The sequence below is a fragment of the Pagrus pagrus genome (genome assembly GCF_965226575.1).
Source record: "Pagrus pagrus genome assembly, chromosome: 4".
Lineage (NCBI taxonomy): Eukaryota > Metazoa > Chordata > Actinopteri > Spariformes > Sparidae > Pagrus > Pagrus pagrus.
In genome coordinates, this window is record NC_140188.1 from 1,047,377 (window position 1) to 1,074,876 (window position 27,500).

Consider the following 27,500-nt stretch of genomic DNA (forward strand, 5'->3'; position numbering starts at 1 on the left):
TCGGTAATTGGAAGCTACCCCTCGTTCTTAGAGTGATTGGTACAGCGTATCATTCATTCATGAAGATATAGGTTTACAAGTTTATTGAGTGAATACTACCAAGGCTATTATAACCGCCTTGAAAGTTTTTTCAAGCATTTACCATTTGAAAGTGCCGCTGATGCAGTCAGTTAATATGATAATACTGTTGGGTTGTGAAGTGAATCTTTTCTAATGTAGATCTGTTGGCAAGATATCTGAAATTAACATGAAGAGAGTCTGACCATTCTCTCCTGGATTTCCAGGGATGCCTGGCTCTCCCTGGGGCCCGCAAGGTCCCTTTGGCCCCTTTGGTCCCTGGCACCCTGTGTCCCCATTGTCTCCTTCATCTCCAGGTACTGGAGGGTTCCGACCTGGATCCCCCGTCTCACCAGCGCACCCTGAAACCCCAAACAGATGTCAGAAGTCATCCACTGTGATGTATGTGTAAGTTTATTAAACTTGAATGTTAAAGACTGACCTGGCTCTCCATCAGGTCCAGCACAACCAGGAAACCCTGGATGCCCTGGGATTGGACCTTTACAGTTTGGTCCAGGATTACCTGGAGGACCACTACCACCTGTTGGGCCTACAACAACACAAACATACATATTACTGACAGAGAGTCAAACTAAAGCTGTGATCTTTAGATGGATCAGTGGGTAAACATTTAATCCCAGACTACAAGTCTGGCACATTCTGACCCTGATGTATATCACACTGATACAGACCTTTGGGTCCAGGGGGGCCTGAGGGTCCTTTTGGGCCAGGCTGGGATGGGCCAGGGTATCCTGGAGGACCTGGAGGACCCTTATCTCCTGGAAGACCTTTACAACCTTGAGGACCTAGCACACCCAGACCTTAACAGACAGACATGTTATCATTGTCGTGCTGATGACTGTCCCAGAAACCAATCTAAACATTATTAAAAAGTTAAAAGAATAGATGTTTCATTACTGTCTCTAGCTCAACTTTGACAAGTCACAGGTCGACATGTTTGTGGAGCTGTAGAGTCATTTTATTTTCATCCTCAGGGAATGGAGTTTGTTGAGTTGTCATGAAGATACTTCAGCTGTCACCACATGAATAGACCTTTGGTCTAGAGTTCTGCACAGACCTACAACCAAGATCTGAACCCGACGAGTACCTGCACCTTTCAGACTTGGCTTAACCAGCCTGGTATTTGGGACCTGAGCCTGATCTGAGACTGATCCATGATGAAATGATATGCTGCTTTGGAAAGACTTAAAAAATAACTAATCTGACAACAGCAACAGACCAACACAGATCATTTCAAAGAAGTTCGATTAGCAGAAGGAGCAGTGGGTCCCAGAATTTCCTTTTATCCACAGAGAACTGAGCGAACCTTTCTCCTCACGAGCCTCAGGGTCGAGAGGCAGGCCTGCACATTAACCTCACCTGATTAACCTAACCATTATCAACTTACAACCTGCTTTCACAGATAGTGCAAGGCACAGATCTAAGATCCTGTTGCCTGCTGATGAACATAACGTTTTCGTAATATTGGGTTCAAGGCTCAAGGCTAACAGCCTCCAGTTGTCCAGTGGATGATAGAAAATGTGTTTGGGCCTCCAGGGTGAAATGGATTTTTGTATGTCTACAGTGTGTATTCAGTAATGACAAACTGAACCGATTGCATCTTCTCATGTTGTTTCTATAGTCATCTCTCTCTTCAAAGCGCTGTGTCAGTACTAGGTCAAATAACTGACTGGGACTCGGTGCAAGACTTAAGAAAATGATGTTGTGTTAATATCCAAAAGAATGCGGTGAACTCATGGTAAACTCTTAACAGAATTTTTTCATTGATAGTGCTACATTATCAAATCCTTGTTAAAGTTGGCAGGAGAGGAGAGACTCGTACCTCTGGTCCCCATGTCCCCTTTCACTCCTTTCAGTCCGTCCAGTCCGTGAAGTCCCAGCGGTCCAGGAGGACCTGATGCAACAAAATAATTTACAAGTTAGAAAAACATACTTATTTTGATCAAATTACACATCTGTGTAACCTGTCAGCTCAACATAATAACGAACAGCCTTTAGAAAACTGTAAAAAAACGGGAAAAAAACCCTCTGTAAACTGTATTCAGCATCGCCTACAGCTACCCAAACATTATACATCTAATTATTAAGTGATGTTAGATACTCTGGAGGGAACACTATGAGATGTGAGGTGACAGTCATGTGACAGATGGAGACAGCTGTCCCTTGGCTGCGACAGAGCGTGTTATATTTGATGGCCAACTTGTTGAAACTGTCGAGACACATGACAGCAGTTCTGGGTTTGACTTCTGACCTTGGAGGCCCTGGCAGCCCTGTGGTCCTTGTGGACCGTCAGCCCCTGCTTTACCAGGAAGACCTGGAAGACCTGGGCGTCCTCTGGGACCTGAGGGACCGATCACACCTGAAATAAACCAGACAGACAGACAGGGTTTAGTTCAGGGAGGTAGTTGATAAAAGCTCAGCAGTCAGCTCCACCTCCCATTTCAGACTGGGATTTAATGAGTTTCAAGATTCAAGAGGTCTTCTAATGTGAAAATTCTGAAGGAACTGCTGAGTTTCATTCATGGTAGCTCAATATCAATCAGGGCAAAAGGCAAACCCTACGGCTGACATAGTTCTGGCTATTACTGGTTTTACAGGTCACATGACACTGCAGATGTTACAGTATGATGGTGTAAAGCCTGATGAGGTCCAGGTGAACTTCTGCACCTGGATCACCCAGTTTCCCCTGATAGCCTGGATCTCCTTTGCATCCTTTCTGTCCTGGAGCACCAATGAAACCGGGTCTTCCTGGATCACCTTGAGGTCCAGGCGGTCCTAAGAGAGAAAGACAGCTGATGATTCACACAACAATCAGCTACATCACATTTAATAAGATTATCTCTTCTGAGAGTTTACAGACTTAAAATATTTGACTTGTCCTTTTAGAAGTCAAACTTGAGTCTTGTTAGTTTACTGCCTGTATAATTATGTTTAAGCTGTTAATCATCATTTTTCCCCTCTTAACTAAAGATTCTGTCCTGCTGCAGAACCAGAACTGGATCATCACCTGCAGGCCCAGAATCTCCAGAAGGCCCCTTCACTCCAGGTGGACCTGTACAGCCGACAGAGTCTCCTTTATCACCTGAAACAAGAAGAAATCAGAGATCAAATCTTTGGTATCACTCTGTTTCTCGTGTTTTTTTCAGTCATGAATCATGGTGTTGGGTTGTGTTTGAGGTTCTTTCCTACCTTTAGGTCCAGTACATCCTGTGTAACCGGGTTCTCCAGGTTGCCCCGGACATCCTGGGTCACCCTGTGACCAAAAACAAGAACAGATCATTATTTCTGAACTTTTGATCTTCTGTTTGTGGTTCTGCAGCCTTTTCAACAGCTCAAACAAACACTTTTCAACGGACAGGCTTCGAAGCTATTTTCCATCCTGTACAGGTGTGACGGGCAGGTACAGCTCTGCTTCCTGTTTCACTCTGAACTTTATCTCAGATTATAAAGTTAACTTTTATCTCACCAGATCTCCCATCTCTCCAGGGAAGCCAATAAATCCTGGAGGTCCTGGTCGTCCAGGTGGTCCTGGGGGTCCTGGTTTGCCGACGGGCCCGCGGGGTCCTGGGAGGCCTACGATGCCAGGGGCTCCGTTGATGCCTGAATACCCCAGCTTACCAGTAGCTCCTCGCACACCTTTACTTCCTGTAGAGACAGTGTGTTTGATGGTAAAAGATTCACTGGATGTTCAGACTGATGTAACTGTCACAAGGACCCACAACATATCGTGGGAAATCGAGCTTCAGGATGGACGGTTTGTCACGAGGCTCTGACCACAGCCTCATTCTCTGACTGCGACAGCAGGTCTCACTTTCTCCCGCTTACTGAGATTTTGTATGTTACCAACATAACTGCAAATTCAAAGTAAAGGCTTTAAAGTCTTAACCAGAGTTACAAACTCACTCAGAACTGTGGGACAAAATTTTGCTTCAAGCAGTGCAGGTGGTGACCGACTGATACATACTATTCCTTCTGGGCTACCGTAGCGGTATGTGCCTGCTGCTGAGACTGTTTAGTCCACTCGACTCGACTCGACTCAACTGAATCTCACTGACTGACCCACTATTTGTGTTGATTTACTGAAGAAACAGCGACTCATGGTGTTCAAAGACGTCTGTCCAAACCTTTGAGACCAGCGTTTGTTCAGGTCTTCAGTGTGGAGGCAGAGAGGCTTTTCCAGCTTTAACAGAGTACTTGAAAGCAGCACTGAACCTGTGATCTTTAGAAATCATGACCTGCCACTTCCTGTGTGACCTCACCCTGACAGTGGCCTCTATGGTAACAGCTCTAACCTCGTGGTCCAGGAAAGCCGTCGATGCCTGGGGGTCCTTGTTTTCCTTTGTCTCCTTTGATGGAGATAAACTTGGTCTCTCCTGGAGGCCCCGGAGCCCCTTTACATCCTGCAGGGGACACACATGGGAGATGCTTTTAACAAATAGCAGTAGATTTAGTAGCACTAGCAAAAGTACCACTACAGTAGTAGTTTGGTAGTAGTAGTACTATCTTATCGCTCAGTGTTTACCTTTCTCTCCTTTTGGACCTTCACATCCTGCAGCTCCATCTTGTCCATTGGACCCTGTGTCCCCCTTCCTCCCAGAGACTCCAGGAGCCCCAGTCTTTCCAGGGAACCCTGGCCATCCTGCCTGACCCTGGGGTCCCATCAGACCTGAAACACACAGTGTTCCTGTGAACCTGTGTCGTCAGGAAACATTTAAACACAGGTGTGTTGGTGGTAGGAGCTCACCTTTAAGACCACTGGGCCCTGGTAGTCCTGGGTCCCCATTGGGGCCAGAGGGGCCCTGTGGCCCTGCATACCCTGGAAAACCTGGAGAGCCCGGTTTACCTTCAGGGCCTTGAGGGCCATAACCTGGAGGACCCTCCGCCCCGGTCTCACCTTTCTCCCCTGAAAAACCTAAACAGCAATGAATGAAAAAATTAAATAATGTCAACTGTAAAATAACAGGAAGTAAAATCAGGTTAAATGACCAGCGTTAGGAGCCAGAGTGTACCTGGGGGTCCAATGGGTCCCTGAGGGCCAAACAGGCCCACAGGACCAGGTTTTCCAGCATCACAGAAGTCAGGTGTGGGCCCTGTGGGGCCAGTTACACCCAGGGCCCCATCCTGTCCTCTCTGTCCCTTTGGTCCAGGGCCACCACCCAGACCTATGGCTCCTGGAAGAAGCCAAAAAAAGAGATTTGTGGTAAAACCCAGAGTTTGTAAACCTGAGCTGCTACATTGACCCCTGCTGCCCCACATTTAACTGAAATCAGTTTGTGGTAGTCAAAGCGTCCACATTAGTGTTTAATCTGTTCCAGGCTTTAGTGCTGAGTGACGTTCTTTGAGTACAGTAACGTTGCAAACAGGTACGTCTGGCTCGCTTTGTACAACTCTACTTTTCTAAAATATTATCTTACCCTTCAAATCATTCACATTTTAAACTCAAACTTTAAACTCGACTTAATTTAAAAAAAAATTTAAAAGAACTGTTTCACATTTTAACATTTTGGGAATTATTATAAAAAAACATTTAAACCAAAATCCTGTCGTGTTCTGGTTTTCGCCTGCTAATATGCACTAAACGTTTTCTTTTCTTTTTTCTTGAGGACAGAATATAACGACTACAAACAGATGATGAACTGATGAACAAGACGTCACGGATCGATTTCTCTACACATCAGGTCCAGTCAATTACCTTGTATTCCAATACTGCCAGGGGGTCCAGGGACTCCTTTAGGTCCCTGAGAGCCCAGTGGTCCTGGCAAGCCGATGGTTCCTGAGGGCCCCACAGCAGAGTCTCCTGCTGGACCCCTCAGTCCAGAGGAGCCTGGGAGCCCCGGGGAGCCTGGTGTACACGCAGACATACTGATTATTATCAACCTGGTCCTTTTTAGGTAGTTTTATCCTGAGTCCGATGTTTACTGAGCAGCTTCAGTGTAGGAACACAACTTTACTTCCTGTAACATGTGTTACATGCTTCCTTTAAAATATCTCTATGCTGTTGTTTTGATTGCTGTGTTCAGATCTGCCTAAAACCAATCTTACCAACAAGAAAACTAACCAGGGTCTGATTCTACAGGACTGAACAAGACCGGCTAGAAAACATGTTTTCATGTAAGAGTCAGTGGTTCAGAGAAATTGGTCAAAATGGGAGGCTGAATTAAGAAGCAGGTTTAAAGTTTTCTTGAATCGTTAAAGGCGTAAAGAAAGGATCACAGACAGGCACGTGACGGCTGTACCTGGATCTCCACTGTAACTGAATCCTTCAGGTCCTTCTTCTCCAGTATCTCCAACAAAACCTGGAGGTCCTGCAGGAGGAGGAGAGGATGTATGTTAAGACAATATAAGAGATAATGTAAAGGACAGGTGGGGTTCAGGTGTGACAGGTATCCTCTGGTACCTTGTCGTCCAGGTGTTCCAGGAAGTCCAGAGCCGCCTTTGTCTCCTTTAGTTCCATCAGGTCCAGTGATGCCACGGAAACCTGGAGGACCCAGAAATCCTGCGTAACCTGGAGAGACAGACATGTGAACCAACATGTTTACAGACGGACAGACAGACAGGTGAGCATGATGTCAGAGAGACAGGTTAACAGACAAACAGATGTCAGTGTTGTTTACCTGCATTTCCACTGTCTCCCTTCTGTCCGGGGGCGCCGGGGTTTCTGGGTACACAGGGCAGTGTGTCACCTACAGGAAGGGGAGGGGCCAATAAGGAAAAGGAGGGTTCATGAGGAGGAGGAGGAGTCAAGATCTTAATTAAGTTGATTTCTGGTTGATCTCTACCTTTAACCCCCTTCACTCCTGGAGGGCCAGGGATTCCTGGAGATCCTGGTTGTCCAGGGGCCCCTCGCTCTCCTATTGCTCCGACCACACCTGGCCCTGTAAGGCCTGAAAATCCTTGTAATCCCTTCGGCCCTGAGAGTCCTGACATGCCTCTTTCTCCAGGAGAGCTGGGGAAACTTTCACCCTGAAAAGAAACAGGAAAGTGATTTATAGAAGAGGCTGAAGAGTCCTGCAGACTGAGATCACAGCAGACGAGCTGTATGGAGACAGCTGATGTTTTAAATCAAGTCTCCAGCTGCTTCAGGTGTTCAGCAGAATGCTCCAAACCGTTTTTTTCTGTGAAGCTCCAGAAATGTTCTGTGGACTACGAGACTTCACCTGACTTTATATCATCATAGATAATGACTGTTGGTAGTCTGATCCCTGTCGATGAGGGATCATCCAAGATTTGGATGTAAATCTGATTGGTAGTGGTTCTGCGGTCCCTCTCTGGACCAAACTGTTGGCAAGATTCAGTTTTTTGTCCACATCACTTATTATTTGAGTCTTTAACCTCTTTGGGAATAAATGTATTATTACATTTCTATACTTTTACTTCTTACTTTACTTTTTCATCTGCTGTGAGTTCATGTGGAGTCTCTGACTGACCTGGGGGCCGGGGTCACCAGGGGTCCCTGGGGGGCCATCGAGTCCTCTTCTCCCTGAGAATCCTTGTCTGCCTGACGGGCCCTGCTGGCCCCTGTTTCCTTTGTCACCTGGAGACAAAAGTCCGATGAGAACAACTGATATATGAACATGACATCATGGCTAAAGTCACACATTAATTCATTTTGCTCAAGCTACTCAGTGTCTGTTTACGTTCTGTTTTGTGGTATGATTCGAGAGTATCTGGAAGGATGTGCTCATCCATATTTTGGCTTAATTTATTGTGATTTATAATCACAAATATGTGTTTAATAGATCTGGTTATTTCTGACAGACACCATTTATTTTCCGCTAAAGTAAACTGTTAGTACAGATTCTACACACTGCCTCAGAAATGTAAGATGATATCAGGGTAGATCAAATACATTTAAATTCAAAGGGCAAAAATGACATTTTATCTAAAATTTTATCATTAAAATCAATTTTTGTTGCAAAAATAATTTCTATATAAGGAAAGGTGATTGTGTTTCATGGTTAAACTCACCATTAATATCCACCACAGTGAAATCACCCTTCTGACCTTTGAACCCTTTGACACCTGGAAATCCACCCAGACCCTGCAAACAAACAAATCAATCAATCAATCAATCAATAACAAACAACCAACCTCTGATCCTGCTGTGAGGTGACTCACCTGCTCTCCCCGTTGTCCTGTCTCTCCAGGCAAACCTTTTTCTCCTCTCGGCCCCGGGGCCCCTGGGACTCCTGGAGACCCTGGAGACCCCAAGACACCCACAGCGCCTGGGACACCCCTCAGTTCAAGAGGAGGGCCACAAGCACAGTCGCCAGGACTACCTGGAACACAGGTAGATATAAGACAGTGATGCTATGGTGCTCTGGCCTTTCTACTAAACCTAATCAATCAATCAATCAATCAATCAATCAATCAATCAATCAATCAAGACACTGACCTTTAAACCCTGGGAAGCCCTGGGCACCTGGGGGCCCTGGTACACCTGGCTCTCCATACACTCCTGGAGCCCCTGGAAGACAGTAACTACCTGAAGAGAGAAAAATTAAAGTCAGCAGGACTACAACAAGAAATACTCTGTATTGATTATTTAGAAACAGTGTTCTCTGTTGCCTGGATTCCCCGGTTCTCCTTTAAGTCCTTTGAGTCCAGGTTGTCCTTTTTTTCCAGGTTCTCCAGGTGTAGGTCCATCTTCATACACCTGACCTGGATCTCCTTTGTCCCCTTTGGATCCTGGAACTCCCTTCAGTCCCACAGCACCTTTAGGTCCTGAAGAGGAACAACACAGAACTTTATTCATCGTCATACTGCCTTAAATCTGATTAGAAAGGGAGAACTTTGGAATTTATAACACATCACATCCTAGGTGCTGTATCGTAGGCAACTGGACGTGTTTCAGTTTGTTGACGACGTTTCACGTCTCATCCAAGAGGCTTCTTCACTTCTAACTAACTGGAGGAGCTGCAGGGTTTTAAACTCTGTATGGGAGTGTCCTTACAGTGTGTGGGAGTGTCCTTACAAAGTGTGAGAGTGTCCTTACAGAGTGTGGGAGTGTCCTTACAAAGTGTGAGAGTGTCCTTACAGCGTGTGGGAGCGTCCATACAGAGCGTGGGAGTGTCCTTACAAAGTGTGAGAGTGTCCTTACAGGGTGTGGGAGTGTCCTTACAGAGTGTGGGAGTGTCCTTACAAAGTGTGAGAGTGTCCTTACAGCGTGTGAGAGTGTCCTTACAGGGTGTGGGAGTGTCCTTACAGCGTGTGGGAGTGTCCTTACAGAGTGTGGGAGTCTCCATACGGAGCGTGGGAGTGTCCTTACAAATTGTGAGAGTGTCCTTACAGAGTGTGGGAATGTCCTTACAGATTGTGGGAGTGTCCTTACAGAGTGTGAGAGTGAAGACGTGTGAACTCTGAGTTTCAGAGTTGTTTGGGCCACTTGTGGGTTGTTGGTCCAACCGGCCTTCATGTGGGTTGCTAAGGCGAGGGAGGGAACTCAGTACTGTATTGTAGGTGGGTGATCAGTGATGTCTTAGGCCACCTCCTCTGTTCAGAGATGGTCGTTCCAGTTTGACATAGATGGATTATTTTACTCCTCTTTCAAACCATCTGTCTTCTCTGGACAACATGTTTACATTGTTGTCCTCAAAGGAATGATTTGTCTCCTTCAGATGTAAGTGGACAGCAGAGTCTGGACCTGAGGAGTTGGCCCTCCTGTGTTGTGCCATTCGTTTATGGAGAGGTTGTTTCATCTCCCTAATGTACAAATCTGTGCAGTCCTGCTGCATTAAACAGCATCAACTACATTACTCTGTTTCTGCCTCCTGGGTGTTTTGTCCTTAGGATGGACAAGGTTCTGCCTCAGTGTTCAGGTTCACTCAGGTTTGAAGTGAACCAGGATATGATGTTTATTAAAGACCCTGCTGAGTTTCTCAGATGTTCCCGCGACATGACCTGGATGAACCTTCATCAACACATGTTAAACATGTATGTTTCTATGTTTTCTTATAGTAACTCTGGTGTTGTATAATGCTGCCTTGCTCGTGGGCTGCAGGTACTGACCAGGTATGGATCTGCCGGGGGCTCCTTTGGGACCATGTATTCCCATTGGCCCCATGTCTCCTGGAGGACCTCTCAGTCCAGAGGCTCCAGGGTCTCCAACATCACCTGGAGGACACATCATACCATCGAGATGACATCATATCAGAGTGATGACATCATACCACACAGATGGTAAATAACTCTGTAACTATATCAGTGTGTATTGATCGCACCTGTGTGTGTGATGTCTGCGCTCTGAGGGAGGCCTTTCGGTCCTGGATCTCCCATCATGCCCTGGAAACAGACAGGCTCATTACAGACTGGATATACACAGGAGGTCGTCTCTAATTGGTTGGTTCAGACTGAAAACACTGCGGTCAAACAGCTCAGGTGTTACAGGTGAGTCACTCCATGCTACAGCTGTTCTTCCTGGTTCCTGTTTCTACCTGTATGTGATTGGTCAGCACAGTGCTGGTGGTGTTTTTATTGACTGACCTTTGGGCCTTCTCGTCCAATCAGACCAGGGAGACCTGGACTTCCTCCAATCCCCTGAAAACACACACACACAGACACAGACAGACACACACACACACACACACACACACACACACACACATAATAATGAGTTGTGTAAATGTCAGCACTCTTCAGTGTTTTTCTTCATGATTTTCACCACTCTTGTCGACTCACCTTGACTCCTCTCTCTCCAGGACGTCCAGTGTTACCAGAAAGTCCCTGAAACACACAAACACATCACACGTGTGTTTACATGATCTGTGGTCACTCTGACAGATCTGCTCAATCCAGTCGAAGTCATCCTGATTACAATTTCCAGTGTAACTGTACATGGATGCCAAGTAAAGTGATCACTTTCACTGTGTTTTTACACGCCCCGAACGATTTCACCAGAACATAACTTTCTCCTGACGTGCAGAACGGTTCCACCTGCTGTGACGTGTCTAATCTGCTGATAAGAGCCAGGAAGCTATGAATTGATCTGATCTATGGAGAGCCCACAGAATTCGAATCCGAAGAAGTACTGTGATTTTATATTCCTTGATATCACTACATGTATACATCCAACAGGTTGTAAAATATGATGGCAGACTAATAACAATGATCAATACTGATCAATAGTGTAAACATTAAAGGTTACTCACTCTGGGTCCAGGAAATCCCAGAATCCCCTTCTCTCCTTTGATTCCTGGAAGAGCATCCAAACCCTGAAACCACAGAAACATAGAACCTCATCACCTCCACAGTAATCGATATGTGATCAATAATATTCTGTAATCCAACAAGTCATCCAGTTCAGACTGAAGTAGAACTCTGGAGAACCCTGTGTTCCTTCAGCCAGATGTTCTACCGGTTTCATCTGATATCTGAACTTACTGGCAGTCCCTGAAATCCACAGACGCCTTTTAAACCTCGAGGACCCTGAAAAACAAACATAACCCAACATTAGAACCTACACAACCCAACATTAGAACCTACACAACCCAACATTAGAACTTAAAACGAAACATTGGAACATAGCCAAACTTTAAGACCAACAGATACTAACATTAGAACCAACAGAGCCCAACATAAGTTCCCAATATTAGAACCACTAGGGACCAACATTAGAACCAACAGAACCCAACATTAGAACGGAACCAAACATTAGAATCCACATAACTCAACATTAGAACCAACAGAAACCAACATTTAAACTGAGTACAGTAGAACCAGAGTATAACAAGAACACACAGCAGAGGAAGTTTAAAGATTCTGGACATTTATAGAAGAACCCCAATAGAACCACATTAGAACTTCAGTAGAACCTACCTTTTCTCCTTTGATGTACAGGTCTTCTGGAGGGTCGACGTACTCAAACGGCCCTGGAGGCCCCTGGAGGCCCTGATCCCCCTGCGGACCAGACACAGTACTCCAATACTACTATTTCAGAGTACACAGTACCACACAGTACTACAAAGTACTATACAGTACCAAACAGTACCACACAGTGCTACACAGTAATACATAGTACTTAACAGTACCACACATTACTACACAGTACTATACAGTACCACACAGTACCGCACAGTACCGCAAAGTACCACACAGTACTACACAGTAATACACAGTACCACACAGTAATACACAGTACTATACAGTACCAGACAGTACCGCACAGTACCACACAGTACCACACAGTAATACACAGTAATAAAAAGTACTACACAGTGGCTGTGATGTCACTAAGGGGGCGTGGTTTAACACAGAATATTTGTACCTCGTCTCCTTTCTGTCCCGGCAGAGATCGACCTTTTTCTCCCTGAAACACAAGCACATCAACATTCACCTGCTACTTGACGTTTATTGATTTATTATACTATTATATTTATTATACTATTATACTATTATATTTATTATACTATTATATTTATTATACTATTATACTATTATATTTATTATACTATTATATTTATTATACTGTTATACTATTATATTTATTATACTATTATATTTATTATACTGTTATATTTATTATACTATTATATTTATTATACTATTTTTAATCCCACAATGCGGAAATTCTCTTTTCCACACACTGCACACACACACATGCACACACACACATGCACACACACACACACACACACACACATGCGCTCACACGCACACATGCACACACAGTGTATAGAGGAGGTGAGTGAAGGGGCTGCCACATGTACGGCGCCCAACAAGCAGTGTTAGGGGTCGGTGCCTTGCTCAAGGGCACCTCGGCAATGCCCAGGATGTGAACTAGCATTCTCCATTACTAGTCCACATCACACTTTTTTTGGTCCAAGTGGGACTTGAACCGGCAACCTCTGAGTGCCCAAGCCAAGTCTCTGAGCTATTGCCGCCCCTAATTATTGTTGTGGCTCGTAAAGCCGAAGATCGAGCATTCTTGACCAACACGACTTTTTAGTTTGTTCAGTAGAACCCCTGTGAACGCTGCGATTTTGATCTATAATCAATAATCAAATCAATCAATAGTCAGTAATCTGATACAGTCTGCCTGTGTGTTTTACAAATTCAAATTCAAAGGGCATGAACAATTTTAGTTTACAAGTTTACACTGTCATCACTGTGGATTAAGTGTCTCTGAAAACATTTGTTGAGTTGTTCTGTTGTTATTTTTACAGTATTTTTACTTTAATTTTCATTTCATGAACTAAATTAAAGATCATAAATACTGAAATGAACGCTGGTTTTCAAACAATGAACAATTCTGTAATAACAAAAAAATAAAGCCTATTTGTACTTAAAAATAACATCATATGTACTACTATACTTTCTATATGTCATACTCACAGGTGGACCCCTTGAGCCAGGCAGACCAGGGAGACCCTGTAGAGACAGACAGGAAATTTCTACCAGTGTTGTAAAAAGTACTGAACAATCATACTTATTATCATTATTACTATTGTTGTTGTCATTATTGTTGTTATTATTATTATTATAATTATTTTGCTGTGACTCACGTTGGTCCCGTCCTCCCCTGTAGGACCTGGGTCTCCAGTCGGACCACTGAGACCAGGTTCACCCTGCAGACACAAACTTAAAATAAATTCTCTGCCAACTCTCAGATCAGATGAGTCAGACAGCCTCACCGCCTCTGGTCGCGGGTCAGTTTATGGATTTCCACTTTAGTAAAAGTACTTGAAAAGCAAAGGTACTCAATATGCAAAAAAAGTTTACTTGATGGTATTTTATTTGATTTATTTATGATTGAAACTTGGAAACCTAAATCTTAAAACATGTCAAAAAGTATTTTTTTGTTTATTGTTTTTATTTCTATTTAAGGCTGGTACAAGGAACAAGGAATTTTTTGTTGATTCTGGCACCCCCTGTGGACAAAACATGACAATGGTGAAATAAAATAAACTTAGTTTTGGTGCAACTTAGCTCTGAACCACAACTAAGTTAAAATTGTTTTAATTTGACTGTCGGCTGTGATCTGGCGACAGGTATTAACAGTAAGAGGCATCGGTTTTAAACTGACACTATTTCTTTACCAGTTAAAAACAACTTGTAGTAGGTTTAAATCAACTTGCTGCAAAATGCTCAAGAAGAACAAAATGAAAAAATGAATTTTATAAAATACTTGAACGAGTTTATTGGCATAACAGCAGGTTGGAATATTCTTTCTTTCATCACTCTTTTAAAAAAATACAACATTAAGGACTCAGTTAATGACTGAAATGACTCTGCCTGATGTTTTGCTAACTGTTCATACGTAAGAATTCTGTTTATAACATTTGAAAATGTGCTAAGCTGCAGAGATATCTAATACAGTTAGCATGCTAACCAGCTAGCCTGTAGTCACTTTGTACCTCTGAGGTGAAAGTCTGATAGTTAACAACATCAACATGCTAATACAACTGTTAGCTGCACGGTTAACTGAGCTTACTGGCTGACAGCAGCTACAGTTAGCAGCAGTTAGCTAGTATTTACTCTGGGGAAATGCTGCCCCCTATTTGTTTGGAGTATAAATTCAACAAATTATTTGTTAATTCTTACATATTTTACTTTGAAGTAAAATCTTTGTAGGCAAAATAACTTTTTTTAAAAAGTTGTGAGATACAGAATACAATAATTCCTTCTGACATGTGCTGAAGAAGTAGAAAAATTGAATACTGAAGTAAAGTAGAAGTACCTCAATAATATCAAAACTCTCTGACTGGTTTGTTACTTGTTGGAGCTTCTTCTGTGGTTTATTGTGTTTGTTCTCACCTGCAGACCAGGAAGTCCGCTCAGCCCAGAGTCTCCCTGTCACACACAAACACGATCAGTGGTTCTTTATGTGACACGTTGACAACATTAAATAATATATCAATAACTTTCACTATATGACAGAGAGGTACACAGTTCAGGTTTATCTACACTACGAGTACAGTTATAGTACAGGTGGACTTACAGGTATTCCGGGGTACTGTATGAAGTAGATCGCTGGGTCTCCTGGAAATCCCTTCGGTCCTTGAAAACCCTGCAGAATAAAGTACTGTTACCATGGTGATTATATATTACTACAGTACACCTCACTGTGAACTTTATACTGCAGTACACTATTTATTTTGTAATACTCATATATCAGTATACGCAGTACTGTTATCTGAGGGTTGGCAGAGAATTTATTTTCAGCTTGTGTCTGCGTGTGAACCTGGTTACGTTGTGTAAACTCTCTGCTGTGTTTCGGATGTTTTGCTGATCGATAGAAACTCTTCTGGAGTCTGGTTGTTTCTTACAGACACGCGTGATGTTTTGATGACAGACGGATCATTTTATATAAAATTATTTGTTCGAGACATTTCCATTCAGTGAATGTTATTGATCGATCGGTGTGTCTAACCTGTTCTCCATCAGGTCCATATTCTCCAGGAAGTCCAGGATTTCCTCTCTCTCCTTTGGTTCCGTTACATCCGTCCAGACCTGCAAAACCAGGACCTCCAGCAGGACCCGGGTGACCCTGAACACACAAACACATGCTCAAAGTCCGACCTTTGATCTCAATACATCTGGGTCAAGCAGAGCTGAGGGGTGGAGGAGGCGGGACTTCTTACCGGGATTCCGTCTAAACCTGGAAAACCTGGAACGCCGGCACTTCCCTGAAATAACAAACAGGTTTGAATTTGAACTGACGTCCTTGTTCTGAGTCACACAGCTAGAGAACATACAGGGTGTGTGAGACCTGTGATTGGTCATCAGTGACATCAGAGTGTCGGCCATCTTGTCTCCAGGTCAGAATAAAAAGTCAACGAACAAACAGAACCATTGTTTACAACAGAACCATGTTAATTCACCGAATCTCCCTTCAGTCCTGCAGCTCCTATCGGCCCCTCGTCTCCTCTGTGGCCCTTCTCTCCTGGAGGCGCCTGGGGGCCCGGAAAGCCTGGTGGCCCCTGAGGGCCCTGCCGACCCAGAGGACCTGGAGGACCCTGTAGAACACAAATTAAAGACATTAAAGAATTAGAATCTGATAAAATCGAGTACCTTACAGATTATGACAGAACGTTATAGAACCTGGTAGAAACTGTTAAAATCTGACACTGTAGGACCTGACATAGTCTGATGGAAACCAACAGAACTTAATAGACTCTAATAGAACAGAGCCTGTTTAAACCCTAAGAAACCTGATCCTGTAGAACCTCACAGAATCTGTTGACTCTGAGATCCTGGTGGAACCTGATACAACTTCACAGAATCTGTTTGAATCTGGTACAATCTGATATAACTTAATAGAACCAAACAGAACCTGGAGGAACCTGATATTGTAGAACCTCACTGAATATGATATAATCTAGCAGAACCTGACCTCAAAGAACCTGGTGAAACCTGGTGAAACCTGATGGAAGTTGATGAAATCTGCTACTGTAAATTCTGGCAGAACAAGAAAGACCCTGTTGAAACCAGATAGAACATGATAGAACCTGATACTGTAGAACCTGGAAGAACCTAACAGAACTATAAAGAACCCGTTAAGAAAGAATACAATGATCAGCCACAAGGGTTTGGTAGGATTTAGATTTTGCTGGTCTGATCTGATGTTTGAGCGGAAACCAGTCTGATTGAATGCGTCAGGTGTCACCAGGTGTCATCAGGTGTCATCAGGGAGTGATGTTGCCATGAGGGGGTGCACCTGGTCTGTGATGGTGTTTGGGTCGGTGGTGTGTGACAACTGGCATCTACATGAATGTCAGGACCAAAAACTTCCCTGAAGTTATTTCAGAAAAGAAGCTCTGACATGTAATGTTGTTATCTGACCACAGGAGGGCAGCGTGGCACCACAAACACAACAACAACACGGCAACAAACACACAGACACGCACACACATACACAGACACACACACACATACACATACACAGACACACACACACACATACATAAACACACACACACACACACACACACAGACATAGACACACACACACACACACACACAGACATTGCTGATATAGATTTCTAGAAAGAAAGAAAGGAAACAACTCAGGTTATAAAATAATATGCTGACTACGTGATAAATACAAAAACATCTCAACAGCAGTCAGTGACGGTGCAGACAGGGTGATAAGGCTGAGGACATGTTGTCACCTGGACAGGTGAGGATGAACCTGTGTTAGTGTTTTTCATGTGACCGGAGCTGACGTGTCCACACTGATGCCTCTGACAGACAATATCATCGTTATAAACAGAAATCAGGACAGTTCAAATAATTATTAATGTATTTTTTAAACAATTTATCGTATTTATCATCTGAAACTGTTGCATAAACAAAAAGCATGTTTAATTATTCAGAATATAGTTTATATTGATGGAATAATTATGAAAGTCATGAGATTAATCTGAAAAGCTTCAGAAGAAAATGTGAGTGAGTGGAAAGTAAGTAAAAAATGTCACAATAATAAATGTTTGTTTAGTGAAATAATGTGTCACTGAATATGAAAGAAAGAAAGTTATTGATTGATTATTAATAAACGGAAAACCTTTTAGTTTCTGTTTGTGTTCTGATCACAAATGATCAATAAATGATCAATAAATGATCAATCAGTTGCACCGGAGCAGACTGTTACTGATTCATCTGCAGTGAGATCAAATCCATATTCATCAATGTCGACCTGCTCTGTGTGTGTGTGTGTGTGTGTGTGTGTGTGTGTGTGTGTGTGTGTGTGTGTGTGTGTCTGTGTGTGTGTAGTGAGTCTGTGTGTGATGAGATGTGACAGCTGTGATCTCTGTAAGTCCTCTCTCTGTCCTTCTTTCTCTAGAACGACTGAACTGTGAAATCACTGAGACAGACGCCTTCCCACAATCCTCTCTGCCTGTCTGCTGCCCCCAGCTGTACAAACACACACACCAACACTGACACACACTGAGAAACACACTTCATCACACACAGACTGCAGGTCAGTTTGTGTTTGTCAGTGCGAACAGATAAATGTTGTCGTTTAATCAGCTGATCGTTAGCAACACACTGTGATGTTTGATTGGCTCCTGGAGTAAATGATGCTAAACCCTGCAGATGTTCACTCAAACATCTGGACCACACTGTGACTGTGTGCAGAAACATCTGGACCACACTGTGACTGTTGGTAGAAACATCTGGACCACACTGTGACTGTGTGCAGAAACATCTGGACCACACTGTGACTGTGTGCAGAAACATCTGGACCACACTGTGACTGTGTGCAGAAACATCTGGACCACACTGTGACTGTGTGCAGAAACATCTGGACCACACTGTGACTGTGTGCAGAAACATCTGGACCACACTGTGACTGTTGGTAGAAACATCTGGACCACACTGTGACTGTTGGTAGAAACATCTGGACCACACTGTGACTGTGTGCAGAAACATCTGGACCACACTGTGACTGTTGGTAGAAACATCTGGACCACACTGTGACTGAGTGCAGACACATCTGGACCACACTGTGACTGTGTGCAGAAACATCTGGACCACACTGTGACTGAGTGCAGAAACATCTGGACCACACTGTGACTGTGTGCAGAAACATCTGGACCACACTGTGACTGTGTGCAGAAACATCTGGACCACACTGTGACTGTTGGTAGAAACATCTGGACCACACTGTGACTGTGTGCAGAAACATCTGGACCACACTGTGACTGTGTGCAGAAACATCTGGACCACACTGACTGTGTGCAGAAACATCTGGACCACACTGTGACTGTTGGTAGAAACATCTGGACCACACTGTGACTGTGTGCAGAAACATCTGGACCACACTGTGACTGTTGGTAGAAACATCTGGACCACACTGACTGTGTGCAGAAACATCTGGACCACACTGTGACTGTTGGTAGAAACATCTGGACCACACTGTGACTGTGTGCAGAAACATCTGGACCACACTGTGACTGAGTGCAGAAACATCTGGACCACACTGTGACTGAGTGCAGAAACATCTGGACCACACTGTGACTGTTGGTAGAAACATCTGGACCACACTGTGACTGTTGGTAGAAACATCTGGACCAAACTGTGACTGTGTGCAGAAACATCTGGACCACACTGTGACTGAGTGCAGAAACATCTGGACCACACTGTGACTGAGTGCATAAACATCTGGACCACACTGTGGCTGTGTGCAGAAACATCTGGACCACACTGACTGTGTGCAGAAACATCTGGACCACACTGTGACTGTTGGTAGAAACATCTGGACCACACTGTGGCTGTGTGCAGAAACATCTGGACCACACTGACTGTGTGCAGAAACATCTGGACCACACTGACTGTGTGCAGAAACATCTGGACCACACTGTGACTGTTGGTAGAAACATCTGGACCACACTGTGACTGTGTGCAGAAACATCTGGACCACACTGTGACTGTGTGCAGAAACATCTGGACCACACTGTGACTGTGTGCAGAAACATCTGGACCACACTGTGACTGTTGGTAGAAACATCTGGACCACACTGTGACTGTTGGTAGAAACATCTGGACCACACTGTGACTGTGTGCAGAAACATCTGGACCACACTGTGACTGTGTGCAGAAACATCTGGACCACACTGACTGTGTGCAGACACATCTGGACCACACTGTGACTGAGTGCAGAAACATCTGGACCACACTGTGACTGTGTGCAGAAACATCTGGACCACACTGTGAGTAACGAGATCTTAAAGATGTTACTGGACACAAGAGCTCAGCGGTTAGGGAGGGAGAGGAGTGAAACTGTGACATCACACTGCTTCGTGTGTGTGTGTGCTTGTGTGCGTGTGTGTGGAATTTGCTGAGTCAGTTTAAGGTAAACAGCTGCTAATTTAACACCAACAGATTCCTCTCTGACACTCCTCCATCCAGCAGCTCATTAGTGCAGTGTGTGTGTGTGTGTGTGTGTGTGTGTGTGTGTGTGTGTGTGTGTGTCTTCACTGTGTTTTACTGTCTCTGGTTTACGAGCCGACAGTGAAGGTGTCACAGTTCTGTTAATAGAGGAGTGTGTGCAGCTGTTATGATGTCATGATGCAGCTGGGCTCTGATTGGCTGCTGTGTGTGAGCATGCGGAGTCTCACCCTTGCGCCTTTGGCTGGAAAACACTGACAGTTGGAGCAGTCCCGACCGGCGCACGGCTCCGTCTGGTCGCCCTGGAAACCAAGACAGAACATAAACATCACTGTGACATCAGAATGACATCATCAATATGACATTATCATGACATCGTTCCATCATAATAACATTTTGACTGCTAATCAATATGACATCACTCAGTTGAGAGCGACTGGTGGAGAGGCTCTTATACCTCCATGACCCTGGGACTGTTGTTGTCCCAACACAGCTCCTGGTTTATTCCCCCAAATCAAACTGGTTCCAGCTGAAGGTTCTGACTGCAGCGATTGTAGAACCTTAGAGGTGAGCTACCTCGTCCAGATAAGCTGAGGTCATTGGCGAGCACACGGTGGCCCCACATGTTTCCATCTATATCATTCCTTCAGGGATCAGCCCACGGGGTCAGAACATTGCTGGCCCACCACCGGCAAGGTGGCGTTACCAATGGAGAGGCAGGCGTAGGTGGGCAGCCCTGGCAGGCTGACCCCAGGCTATTACAACTGGTTCTAGAGATGTGGAATGTCAAATCTCTGTTGGGGAAGAAGTTCAAGTGGTATCAGTCGGCACAAACTCCTGGAGCTCGACTCTGTTGGGGGTTGATTGTGAGCTGCCTGCTGCAATCTGTTTGTGATTTCCATGAGCACAATCTGACGGTGCAGTCAAGGTGAATCCCCATCAGGCCGGGGAACACCTTGTGATCCTCCAGGAAGAACTGAAGGACATCTGAGCTACCTCCTCAGCCTGCAGCTATCATCAACTGGACCGGTGAAGCAGTGGACTGTATGAACAGACAGATATTCAGACTGCAGCGGAGTGAGTTTTGTGTTTTCGGCTGTGTTTTCTCCAGCAGTGTGTTTTGCTTTTATGGTGTATTCTCTGTGTTCAGACAGTGAGGAATGTAAACAGCGTGCAGAGACAGACAAGCATCTCTGAGATTCTCAGGAAGCAGACAGCTGACTGTGTGTGTGTGTGTGTGTGTGTGTGTGCGTGCGTGCGTGTGTGTGTGTGTGTGTGTGTGTGTGTGTGTGTCTGTGCGTGTGTTTATCAGATAACGTCAGTGACAATCGCGCTCCAGTTTTCTGACCCACACACTCTTTGAACAGTCTGAATGAGGACAGATGTGAAGAGATATGAATCAAACCATCGGAGCTTCAAATTCAGATCAACCCAAAACGCCAAAACACATGTTTGTTCATGTAAAATGCACAGCACGTGTCTTTTGATGTACACACGTGCGTTTCAATAATCTATGTTCATCAATGTACCGAACCCAAACACTCTCTGTGATTCTCTCATTCTTCCGCCACCATACAGCGAAGAATTTAGTATTTATGAATATTATAAAGCGAAGACGGAACCGACAGAAAATCACGACCTAGAGAAAATGATGGTGATGGTACACCTCGGGCATCACCAAGGATTTATCCAAACACAGCAGTTACGTTTTGACGTCACGTGTGCGATGCAGGTTTGTTCCATCCTCCACGCAGCTTCACACCCCATCAGAAGCATTTCAGAAGAAGGCATCACGTCTGCCTGGTATTGTTGATTGTGTTTATTCGTTTATTGTTAAGTCGGCAACATGACTAACTGAAACATGTATAAAGATGGAATGAGTAAAGCTGCTGGGCCTTATAATCTGGTCATGTACTAAAAAACGTGCCAGTTAGCTGGTCGGTGCTACTACTGAATTTTTTAACGTCTCTCTCACAGCAGACTGTTCCCTCCAGCCTCAAGACAGCCAGCTTAGTCCCTGTCCGGAAAAAGCCTGCAGTGTCCCATCTGAAAGACCACCGCCCTGTGGCTTTGAGAAACTGGTTCTCCAGCAAATCCCAGCTAGCCTGCACCCTCTTTTTGTTGAGTTGTTCACTTACATTATTGTAAATGTTTCCAACATTTTCCAAACCAAGACAAATTTGTAATTTTATAAAACTGAAGGTGCGTTTCATTTGGTCATTTTTAACTTGAGTCGGCGAACATGACCAAACGTATAAAACATTAAAACATTACCTCGTCATCAGCATCTCTGCTACTTATTAGGAGTGAAATATTCACTGTTTATACCTTCAGTATGAATAAAGCTGCTGGGCCTGATAACACCCCTTTATCTCATAGGTGATCAGTCTCTCTTGATTACTAATAATCAGTAAAAACTATATCAGTCGATAGTATCAATGTGTCTTCTATGAACCACTTTTATGTAAATGATAGTTTTTATGGTGGTGTTGCTGAAGAGGTCCTTGAGTTCAGGCGACGGTACTGTGGGGTCAGAACCAGGTAGAGAAGCTGTTGAAAAGGTCCTGACGCTGACTGTCCCCCTTCATCCATCCCACACCGAGTGTCCCTGTTGATACACTGAGTGTTTTTTTTTTCTCAGTGGGCCCCAGACGGAGAGTTTCCCAGTTTGTGTAGCAGCCACATTCCTGCAGCGTTGTGTAAACCAGGTTATCAGTCAGGCGTGGCTATCAGCAGCAGGAATGTGGCTCATATCGCTCTATCTGCTGTCACGACTTTGTCCTGGAAGTCTGCACTCGCACCATCCTCCCTCCATCAGTCCTCCGTTTATCCTCCATCATCTCTCCATCTGCTGTCACAACTCTGTTCTGTACTGTCTACACCAGCCTCCATCAGTCCTCCATCAGTCCTCCATCACTGCTCCATCCTCCATCTCACACCAGCTCCACTAACATCCATTCATCCTCCATCATCCCTCCATCATCCCTCCATCATGGACACCATGCTGCCACTGATTGGCTGAGCAGACAGCGGAGCAGCTGATTGGCCGACGACACTGCTGTTCACAGACAGACTGAACCTGACGACCCCGACAGGACGGACAGACCGAAGAGAATCGTTTCTACACCTCTACAGGGTCATCGCTACATCATCTGTCCATCCTGGATCAGTTTGACATCATCCCTCCATCATCCATCTGTCCTCCATCTGTCCTCCATCTGTCCTCCATCTTCTGTCCTCCATCTCGTCTTCCATGATCTGTCCTCCATCTTCTCTCCTCCATCTGCTGTCCTCCATGATCTGTCGTCCATCTTTCCTCCGTCTTCTGTCTTCCATGATCTGTCGTCCATCTTCCGTCCTCCATCTTCCATCCTCCATCTTCTGTCCTCCTTCTGTCCTCCATCATCTGTCCTCCTTCTATCCGCCATCTTCTTTCCTCCATATGTCCATCAATTGTCCTCCACAGTTGGTTTCTTTTTGATCTCTTGTGTTTCAATAGTCATGTAAATCAAAAAAACATCCGAGGACCGAGGTCTTCTCCCTGAGGGACACCAGAGGAACACTCTACCTCCACCATCAGCTCAGTCCCACCTGAGTGAGCCAAGATGAGACAGTGTGGTGGTTCTGCTGTGTTTGGTTCCTTCAATAAAGACTCAGCTCAGCTCAGCTCATCTTTCAACCTGATGCATTTCCAACAAAAATGTTTTTTGTGACTCGTGATAATAATTTAGTTCTCTCCACCTGCATCGCAGAGATACAGAGAAAACAATGTGCATGGTGGTGAGCTGCCTCAGAGTCCGAGTCCGACCCAAAGTTAACACAGACAGTACTGAGTCACAACGATCACATTTATGGGAACTAAATCTCTCACCCAGAGACCTGCACTGGTCCAGCGCTGAAAAACCCGTTCCACCTCCACAAATCTTGACCATTCTCACGCCACGAGCTGCTGGACAGTGCAGGTGGACTGTGTGCGCTGACAACAGCCTGGAGATTTAGGTAGGAAGGGACCTCCATGTTTTCAGTGGATTTATACTTCGACTGGGGACGACAGCCACACCATTATCTCTATGTATTCTCAGAATGGGCAGGGCTGGAAGTGGACATGGCCGACGTGAAGTTGTTAACGAGGACGGGAACTATTTACTGAACACGTTTTTTATGAATAAACTTCAATCAGCTAACCAATGAGGTAGGAAGGAAGTCGGAGAACGAGACAAAACGTAACGTGAACTTTAAACATTACCTCGTCTGTGATCAATTCGATTCAGATTAATAATTTGCTTCCATAACAGTCAGTGTTGTTTCACTCCAGTCACATCGACACTGTCGCCATGGTAACTGTGCACAACAACAATGGCAACACCTTTCTCTTCAAAATGTTGAAAAAACATCACAATAAAGATGTTATGACAAAAAGGATGCTAAAATTTCACTGAAGTAAAACGAAAACAACTCAAATCAACAAACATTTGACTTAAACTAACAAACAATTTTTCCGAAGCCTAAAATTAAATATACAAAGAACATATCAGCTCAATTTTTGAGACCCCCGTAAATTTGATTATTTCACACACTGTCAGAACCAGAACTGTCAGTAGGATCAATAACACTGATCAACACTGGTGATCAACAAGGTGATCAGCTACAATCTGATTGGACAGCTCATTAACACACCTGAACTGCACCAGTAACACATGAAACTAATGGAATCAGTCCAGAAAGAATCAATCTGATTATTGATACTGAGGAGAGACATGAACTCACCCCGAGAGCTGCTGGACGAGGAGCTGTCAGGATCATCAGGAGGCACCTGGTGACACACAGGTGAGTCAGGAGACAGGTGCTTTACTCTGTACAGATTCACTTCACATCATGTGGACTCATAACCCATAACATGATTATTAATTATTAATTATTATTGTGTTTACAAGAGCCAGGTGTCGCTGTAGGGGGCGGAGCAGGAAGTCAGCAGCATCTTGACCTCTTGCTCAGAGGAAGTCCCTCCCACTACACGGCCCTGTCACTCTGACTCCGCCTCCAGCTGGTTGTCAGCCAATGAGGATGATCTGACACTCCGACGCAGGTGGTCGTCCTGCAGAGACACAACGGTTACATTAACTACACGAGCTTACGACTATCTTCAGCTAACAACCACCATAAGCTACCGATTTTCATTAACATGTAAAGAAAAACCCAAATACATAAATAAATAAATACATACAGATCAATCACTGATCGAACTGTATTGATCGTGTGTAGAAGTGACTGCAGCACACAAATGGAGCGTTTTACTGAAACTATAGCTGCTGTTATCACAAGGACAGACAGGCAGACAGGTAGAGACAGACAGGCAGACAGGTAGAGACAGACAGGCAGGCAGACAGGCAGACAGACAGGTAGAGACAGACAGGCAGGCAGACAGACAGGTAGAGGCAGACAGGCAGACAGACAGGCAGACAGGCAGACAGACAGGCAGACAGGCAGACAGGCAGACAGACAGACAGGCAGGCAGGCAGGCAGACAGGCAGACAGGCAAACAGACAGACAGGCAGGCAGACAGACAGGCAGACAGGCAGACAGACAGACAGACAGACAGGCAGGCAGACAGACAGGCAGACAGACAGACAGGCTGACAGACAGGTAGAGACAGACAGACAGGCTGACAGACAGACAGACAGGCTGACAGACAGGTAGAGACAGACAGACAGGCTGACAGACAGACAGGCAGACAGACAGGCAGGCAGACAGGTAGAGGCAGGCAGACAGGTAGAGACAGACAGACAGGCAGACAGGCAGGCAGGCAGACAGGCAGACAGGCAGACAGACAGGTAGAGACAGGCAGACAGACAGACAGGCAGACAGACAGGTAGAGACAGACAGACAGGCTGACAGACAGACAGGCAGACAGACAGGTAGAGACAGACAGGCAGGCAGACAGACAGGTAGAGGCAGACAGGCAGACAGACAGGCAGGCAGACAGGCAGACAGACAGACAGGCAGACAGACAGACAGGCAGGCAGACAGACAGGCAGACAGGCAGACAGACAGACAGACAGACAGGCAGGCAGACAGACAGGCAGGCAGGCAGACAGGCAGACAGACAGACAGACAGGCTGACAGACAGGTAGAGACAGACAGACAGGCTGACAGACAGACAGGCAGACAGACAGGCAGGCAGACAGGTAGAGGCAGGCAGACAGGTAGAGACAGACAGACAGGCAGACAGGCAGGCAGGCAGACAGGCAGACAGGCAGACAGACAGGTAGAGACAGGCAGACAGACAGACAGGCAGACAGACAGGTAGAGACAGACAGACAGGCTGACAGACAGACAGGCAGACAGACAGGCAGACAGACAGTCAGGCAGACAGGCAGACAGGTAGAGACAGACAGACAGACAGACAGACAGGCAGGCAGACAGACAGACAGACAGACAGGCAGGCAGACAGACAGGCAGGCAGACAGGCAGACAGACAGACAGGCAGGCTGGCAGACAGACAGACAGGCAGACAGGCAGACAGACAGGCAGGCAGACAGACAGACAGGCAGACAGACAGGTAGGCAGGCAGACAGACAGGCAGACAGACAGACAGGTAGAGGACCACACTGAGCTTTAACTTGATTGTTTCAGTCTCAGTTTAACTCTGACGTCTCTTCATGACATCATCAAACATCATCATCATCAGGAGATGAAGAGGAGCCTCAGTCAGTGGTTGGCTGGACGCAGGACCCTGTCTGTCCACAGGGGGCTCCAAACTCAACCAAACATCCCAGTAAACAGCAGCTTTAACTGACCTGAGTACAGCTGACGCACCAACAGTCTGATCATTAATGAGCCAATGCGGAGCAGGACAGCCAGGACTGTACTCAGTACTCTCTGCTACTTTCTACGTTTACTTGTACTCTAACGGCTTTAGTTACTAGTTACTTTGTACACACTCAACATATGATTGACTTGTAAAAATATGATTCATAATAAACAAACCAACAGTATATACACTGATTACAATCAGCTGATTCACACCGAAGCATCAGGATTAATGATTGAATACATCACAATACTTCAGGTGTTACTCTGCTGCAGTACTTTGAGTACTTTTACTTTTATTCGGCTACCTTAAGTTCATTTTTCTCATTAAAACTAATGAATGCAAAACGTTTGGTTGTAGTGGATTACTTTTACATCAGCATTACTTTTCTCTGGACACTTCTTTTCTCCTCTGAGTCTCAGCTGCGACTGAAAGTCTCTAAAACACATTTCAGAATAAAAGCAGAAGAAACAGAACCTGATGTTTCTGCAGAACAGCAGCAGCACACGGGACTGCAGCACAGTAGCTGAGTAAAAGTACTCCGTTACTTCTCTCCTCTTCTTCAGCTTCATCGGCGCTCATTAGCGCTAATTAACCTGCTGACGTCAGACTCTAATTAGAGCTCATTAACAGCTAATTAGGAGTTAATTATCAGCTGATCAGCATCGATCCTGAGGAGCTGCAGCGGCTCGTTCACACATCACAGAGAGAAAAGCACCGCTCAGGTGAGTCTCTCTCACACACACACACACACGCGCTCACTTACCTGAAGGTCTCGCGCTCA

At 45.0% G+C, this 27,500-nt stretch overlaps 1 protein-coding gene across 1 annotated transcript in view; it reads right to left on the bottom strand.

Annotated features, from left to right (window-relative positions):
- col4a4 (collagen, type IV, alpha 4) overlaps positions 1 to 24,915 on the bottom strand; it is a 28,881-nt gene extending 3,966 nt beyond the window's left edge. Inside the window, exons 1-41 of the mRNA XM_084350227.1 lie at positions 24,837 to 24,915; positions 24,673 to 24,718; positions 20,136 to 20,207; positions 15,897 to 16,031; positions 15,657 to 15,701; positions 15,446 to 15,562; positions 15,014 to 15,082; positions 14,830 to 14,865; positions 13,578 to 13,640; positions 13,408 to 13,443; positions 12,341 to 12,382; positions 11,893 to 11,973; positions 11,458 to 11,502; positions 11,226 to 11,288; positions 10,756 to 10,800; positions 10,561 to 10,614; positions 10,299 to 10,359; positions 10,087 to 10,191; positions 8,647 to 8,802; positions 8,470 to 8,563; positions 8,197 to 8,353; positions 8,047 to 8,119; positions 7,506 to 7,612; positions 6,858 to 7,041; positions 6,693 to 6,761; positions 6,476 to 6,583; positions 6,315 to 6,383; positions 5,771 to 5,920; positions 5,088 to 5,249; positions 4,823 to 4,990; positions 4,601 to 4,744; positions 4,371 to 4,478; positions 3,545 to 3,723; positions 3,268 to 3,331; positions 3,086 to 3,160; positions 2,746 to 2,853; positions 2,330 to 2,437; positions 1,901 to 1,972; positions 750 to 878; positions 500 to 607; positions 264 to 419 (exon numbers count right to left, since the gene is read on the bottom strand). Coding sequence (XP_084206353.1) covers positions 264 to 419; positions 500 to 607; positions 750 to 878; positions 1,901 to 1,972; positions 2,330 to 2,437; positions 2,746 to 2,853; positions 3,086 to 3,160; positions 3,268 to 3,331; positions 3,545 to 3,723; positions 4,371 to 4,478; positions 4,601 to 4,744; positions 4,823 to 4,990; positions 5,088 to 5,249; positions 5,771 to 5,920; positions 6,315 to 6,383; positions 6,476 to 6,583; positions 6,693 to 6,761; positions 6,858 to 7,041; positions 7,506 to 7,612; positions 8,047 to 8,119; positions 8,197 to 8,353; positions 8,470 to 8,563; positions 8,647 to 8,802; positions 10,087 to 10,191; positions 10,299 to 10,359; positions 10,561 to 10,614; positions 10,756 to 10,800; positions 11,226 to 11,288; positions 11,458 to 11,502; positions 11,893 to 11,973; positions 12,341 to 12,382; positions 13,408 to 13,443; positions 13,578 to 13,640; positions 14,830 to 14,865; positions 15,014 to 15,082; positions 15,446 to 15,562; positions 15,657 to 15,701; positions 15,897 to 16,031; positions 20,136 to 20,207; positions 24,673 to 24,718; positions 24,837 to 24,883 — 3,910 coding nt within the window. The 5' untranslated portion in view covers positions 24,884 to 24,915. The remainder of the gene's footprint in view (positions 1 to 263; positions 420 to 499; positions 608 to 749; positions 879 to 1,900; positions 1,973 to 2,329; positions 2,438 to 2,745; positions 2,854 to 3,085; positions 3,161 to 3,267; positions 3,332 to 3,544; positions 3,724 to 4,370; positions 4,479 to 4,600; positions 4,745 to 4,822; positions 4,991 to 5,087; positions 5,250 to 5,770; positions 5,921 to 6,314; positions 6,384 to 6,475; positions 6,584 to 6,692; positions 6,762 to 6,857; positions 7,042 to 7,505; positions 7,613 to 8,046; positions 8,120 to 8,196; positions 8,354 to 8,469; positions 8,564 to 8,646; positions 8,803 to 10,086; positions 10,192 to 10,298; positions 10,360 to 10,560; positions 10,615 to 10,755; positions 10,801 to 11,225; positions 11,289 to 11,457; positions 11,503 to 11,892; positions 11,974 to 12,340; positions 12,383 to 13,407; positions 13,444 to 13,577; positions 13,641 to 14,829; positions 14,866 to 15,013; positions 15,083 to 15,445; positions 15,563 to 15,656; positions 15,702 to 15,896; positions 16,032 to 20,135; positions 20,208 to 24,672; positions 24,719 to 24,836) is intronic.
- Positions 24,916 to 27,500: the final 2,585 nt, after the last annotated feature.